The sequence below is a fragment of the Nyctereutes procyonoides genome, unplaced genomic scaffold, assembly GCF_905146905.1.
Source record: "Nyctereutes procyonoides isolate TBG_1078 unplaced genomic scaffold, NYPRO_anot_genome, whole genome shotgun sequence".
NCBI classification, from domain to species: domain Eukaryota; kingdom Metazoa; phylum Chordata; class Mammalia; order Carnivora; family Canidae; genus Nyctereutes; species Nyctereutes procyonoides.
The window spans coordinates 6,036,227-6,040,389 of record NW_026575020.1 but is presented as its reverse complement, the minus strand read 5'-3'; the positions used below and the strand labels follow the sequence as shown (position 1 = coordinate 6,040,389).

Below are 4,163 nucleotides of genomic sequence, written 5' to 3'. Positions count from 1 at the left end.
GAGCTGAAGGCAGATGCTCAATCACTGAGCCACCCAGGTGTCCCTTATTATAGGGTTTTAAAAAGACTTGCCAATATATTCTAGGTCCAAATCTTTTATCGGATATATGTTTTGTAACTATTGTCTCCCAGCCTACAGCTTGTCCTTTTATTCTCTTAATAGTGTCATCTGAATAGTTAAAGTTTTAAATTTTGATGAAATCTAGCTTTATCAATTTTTTTCTCTGATGGATCATGCTCATGGTGTGTTTAGTGGATACCTGCCTAACCTAAAATAAAAAATATTGTCTCTTCTCTTCTAGACATTTTATAATTTTACATTAGGTCTGAGGTCTGTTTTGAGCTAATCTTTATGGTAAATTCTCTTTAGAGGAATAAAAATAAGGGAAAAATATCTTACTGCCACTGGGCTTTTTACCATTTCCTTTTTTTTTTAAATTTCTATTTATTTATGATAGTCACAGAGAGAGAAAGAGAGAGAGGCAGAGAGAGAAGCAGGCTCCACGCACCGGGAGCCCGATGTGGGATTCAATCCCGGGTCTCCAGGATCGTGCCCTGGGCCAAAGGCAGGCGCCAAACCGCTGCGCCACCTAGGAATCCCCCTTTTTACCATTTCCACCACACTTCTTTAGGTTGAGCCAAGTTTCTGCCTGTTTATCACATCCAAGGGGTTGAGATTTTTGTGTTTTTTTTTAAATATTTTATTTATTTCAGATAGAGAGTGATTGAGAGAGAGAGTACACAAGCCCAGGGGAGAGCCAGAGGGAGAAGAAGAAGAAGACTCCCTGCTGAGCAGGAAGTCCTGGATCCCAGGGTTCTGGGATCATGACCTAAGCTGAAGGCAGACCCTTAACCGCTTAACCGACTGAGCCCCCCAAGTGCTCCTAAAGAGTTGTTTTTATTTTATTTTTTTAAAGTTTTTTTTTAAATTTTTATTTATTTATGATAGTCACACAGAGAGAGAGAGAGGCAGAGACACAGGCAGAGGGAGAAGCAGGCTCCATGCACCGGGAGCCCGACGTGGGATTCGATCCTGGGTCTCCAGGATCACGCCCTGGGCCAAAGGCAGGCACTAAACCGCTGCGCCACCCAGGGATCCCAAGAGTTGTTTTTAAAAGACATTTACAGACGTTAAAAGATGAGCATAGTGATTGAGATAGGAGACAGGATCCATGACATTTTGTGATGTTTTTATTCAATTCATTAACATATAATGTATTATTGGTTTCAGAGGTAGAGGTCAGTGATTTATCAGTCTTTTTTTAAATATTTTATTTATTTATTCATGAGAGACACACACACACACACACACAGAGGCAGAGACATAGGCTCTCATACATGGAGAGAGGGAGAAGCAGGCTCCATGCAGGGAGCCCGATGTGAGACTTGATCCCAGGACTGCAGGATCACACCCTGCACTGAAGGCAGACGCTCAACCGCTGAGCCACCCAGGCGTCCCTATCAGTCTTATATAATACCCAGTGCGTATCACATCACATGCCTTCCTTAATGTCCATCACCCAGTTACCCCATCCCTCCCTCCAGCAACCCTCAGTTTGTTTCCTTTGATTATGAGGCTCTTATGGTTTGTCTCCTTTCTGATTTCATCTTGTTTTATTTTTTCTAATCTTCCCCTATGATCCTCTGTTTTGTTTCTTTCTTTTTTCTTTTTTCTTTTTTTACATACTAATAAGCCAAGAGCTTTATTGATGCAGCAGGCACTTTACAATGAACCCAAGAGAGCCCGTCTTCTCTGGGAAAATGGGATGTCTGTACAAACCCTCCGTTTTACTACTTCAAAAAAAAAAAAAAAAAAAACAAGCTCTCCCTTTTACCACAACCCTTGGATCTGTATGTGCCCAATCATCCCTCCCCCATTTGAAATAGGCAGAGCACACAGGTACACCCGACCAACGCTGGCCAGCCACTCCAGTAGACAGTTACAATGTCAGTTCTGTGTTACTCATGGACAAAGGCATAGACTATCAGATCCTGCAAAGGATTTAGGAAACAATTTCTCCCTCCACCTGGAAAATAAAATACACTTCAGCGGATGCATGCCCTGAAATAGTTTAGTTGGGAGTTCCTAGGAAGATGGTCCATTGTCAATCCCTTCTTCGTCAGCCTGTGCACCCAAAATTCTTCTCAAGGGAACATGAGTCCTTTTTTTTTTTTTTTTAAACAGTCTTTCTTGCTGTAAGAACTCTTATAATGGAGCCTAGTCCTCCTACTGCTAATGCCTTTTCGTGCCACTGGAGTAGCACAGCGCTGCTGTTTTCTGTGGGCTTCTCAAACCCTTTATAAATGTACTTCATTAGCAAGTCAATGTCGTTTCTGTCCAGCGACTGCACAGCCTGCTCAATCTCACTGCTCCTGAAGTTGGTAAGCACCTTCAGCACCACGCCCTGGGCTCGTTCCTTCACAGCTTGATTCTTGGTGTGGACGGGAGAGTTCCGCAAGGCTGCATGGAATGCCCGAAGCATGTCCCCTTGCCGCAGGCCATCCACCTCGCTAGGGTCCGGGCCTGGCTCGGCCGCCGCCGCCGCCGCCTCCTCCTGTTCGTCCACGAATTTGTTCTCGTCAAAGTCGTCGATGTCCACCCGACGGAAGCGCGAGGACAGCGTGTTCCTGGCCATGGCGGGGACTCGGCGCCCGCTCAGCCGGCTCCGCTCCGGGTCCGACCTCGGATCTACTCCGCTCGGAACCGGCTCAGGATCCGGGGCCCTCTGTTTTGTTTCTTAATTTCCACATGTGAGTGAGATCATGTGATAATTCTTTCTCTGATTGACTTATTTTACTTAGCATAATATCCTCTAGTTCCATTCGTGTCATTGCAAATGCCAGGATTTCTTTCTTTCTTTCTTTCTTTTTTTTTTTTTTTTTGGATGACTGAGTGGTAGTCCATTATATATGTCACCCAGGCACCCCATTGTTTTGTTTCTTAAATTCCACATATGAGTGAAATCATATAATAGTCTTTCTTTGATTGACTCATTTCGCTTAGCATAATACCCTTTAGTTTCATCCACATCATTGCAAATGGCAGATTTTTTTTTTATGGCTGAGTATCTGTATATATATATATATATATATATATATATATATATATATACCACATCTTCTTTATCCATTCAACTGTAAATGGACACCTGGACTCTTTCCATGGTTTGGCTATTGTGGATATTGCTGCTATAAACTTTGGGGTTCAGGTGCTCCTTCGGATAACTAAGTTTGTATCTTTGGGGTAAAAACCCAGTAGTGCCATCGCCATTTTCAACTTTTTGAGGAACTTCTATACTGTTTTCCAGGGTGGCTGCACCAGCTTTCATTCCCACCAACAGTGTAAGAGGATTCCCCTTTCTCTGCATCTTTGTCAACATCTGTCGTTTCCTGACTTGTTAATTTTAGCCATTGGACTAGTGTGAGGCGGTATCTCATTGTGGTTTTGATTCGTATTTCCCTGATGCCAAGTGATGTTGAGCATTTTTTTCATGTGTCTGTTGGCCATTTGTTTGTCTTTGAGCCCTGACACTTTGGAAGCTGAAAACTAACAGTGAGTGGTAACTGATCTGAGAAAGCTGCCCGTAGACCTGGCAGTGGAAAAAGCCTAGGGTGACCCTGATTTTTACATGGTTCCCCAAAGGCTGGCATGGAAGGTACCAGGTACTTCTGGAAATGAAGGAGAAGGTAAGGTTGGAAAAAAGGGAATGAGAGGATGATTTAAGAGCCTGTTTAAAAAACAGGTACATCCTCAGATTCTCTTCACACTCAAAACAGCTGAGCAAACTTCCCTTCCAGTTCCCCAAAGAAACTGGGGGCTTATTCTGTGGAGAGATTAGAATAAATGGTCTCTGAACTGCAAGATACCAGATGTAGCTGAGGGCAGGACCACAGTTCAAGAACCAGGAAGAGAGGCACCTGGGTGACTCAGTCGGTTAAGTGTCTGCCTTCGGCTCAGGTCATGATCCCAGGGTTCTGGGATTGAACCCCACGTTGGGCTCCCTGCTCAGTGGGGAGTCTGCTTCTGCCTCTTCCTCTGCCTCTCTTACCGTCTATGCTCTCACTCCCTCTCTCTCAACCTCCCTCTCTCTCTCTTGCTCAAAACAAAACAAAAGAATCAGGAGGAAAAAGTGATGTTTATGTGTGAAATTTTGAGACAGCCTT

The 4,163-nt window shown here is 43.9% G+C and overlaps 1 protein-coding gene across 1 annotated transcript; it reads right to left on the bottom strand.

Moving 5' to 3' along the window:
- Positions 1–1,831: 1,831 nt before the first annotated feature.
- LOC129513049 (actin-related protein 2/3 complex subunit 5-like protein) lies at positions 1,832–2,716 on the bottom strand. The gene has a single exon (XM_055330724.1). It carries the CDS (start codon positions 2,633–2,635, stop codon positions 2,177–2,179), a length of 459 nt encoding a protein of 152 aa, XP_055186699.1. The 5' UTR covers positions 2,636–2,716; the 3' UTR covers positions 1,832–2,176.
- Between the last annotated feature and the right edge of the window lie 1,447 nt (positions 2,717–4,163).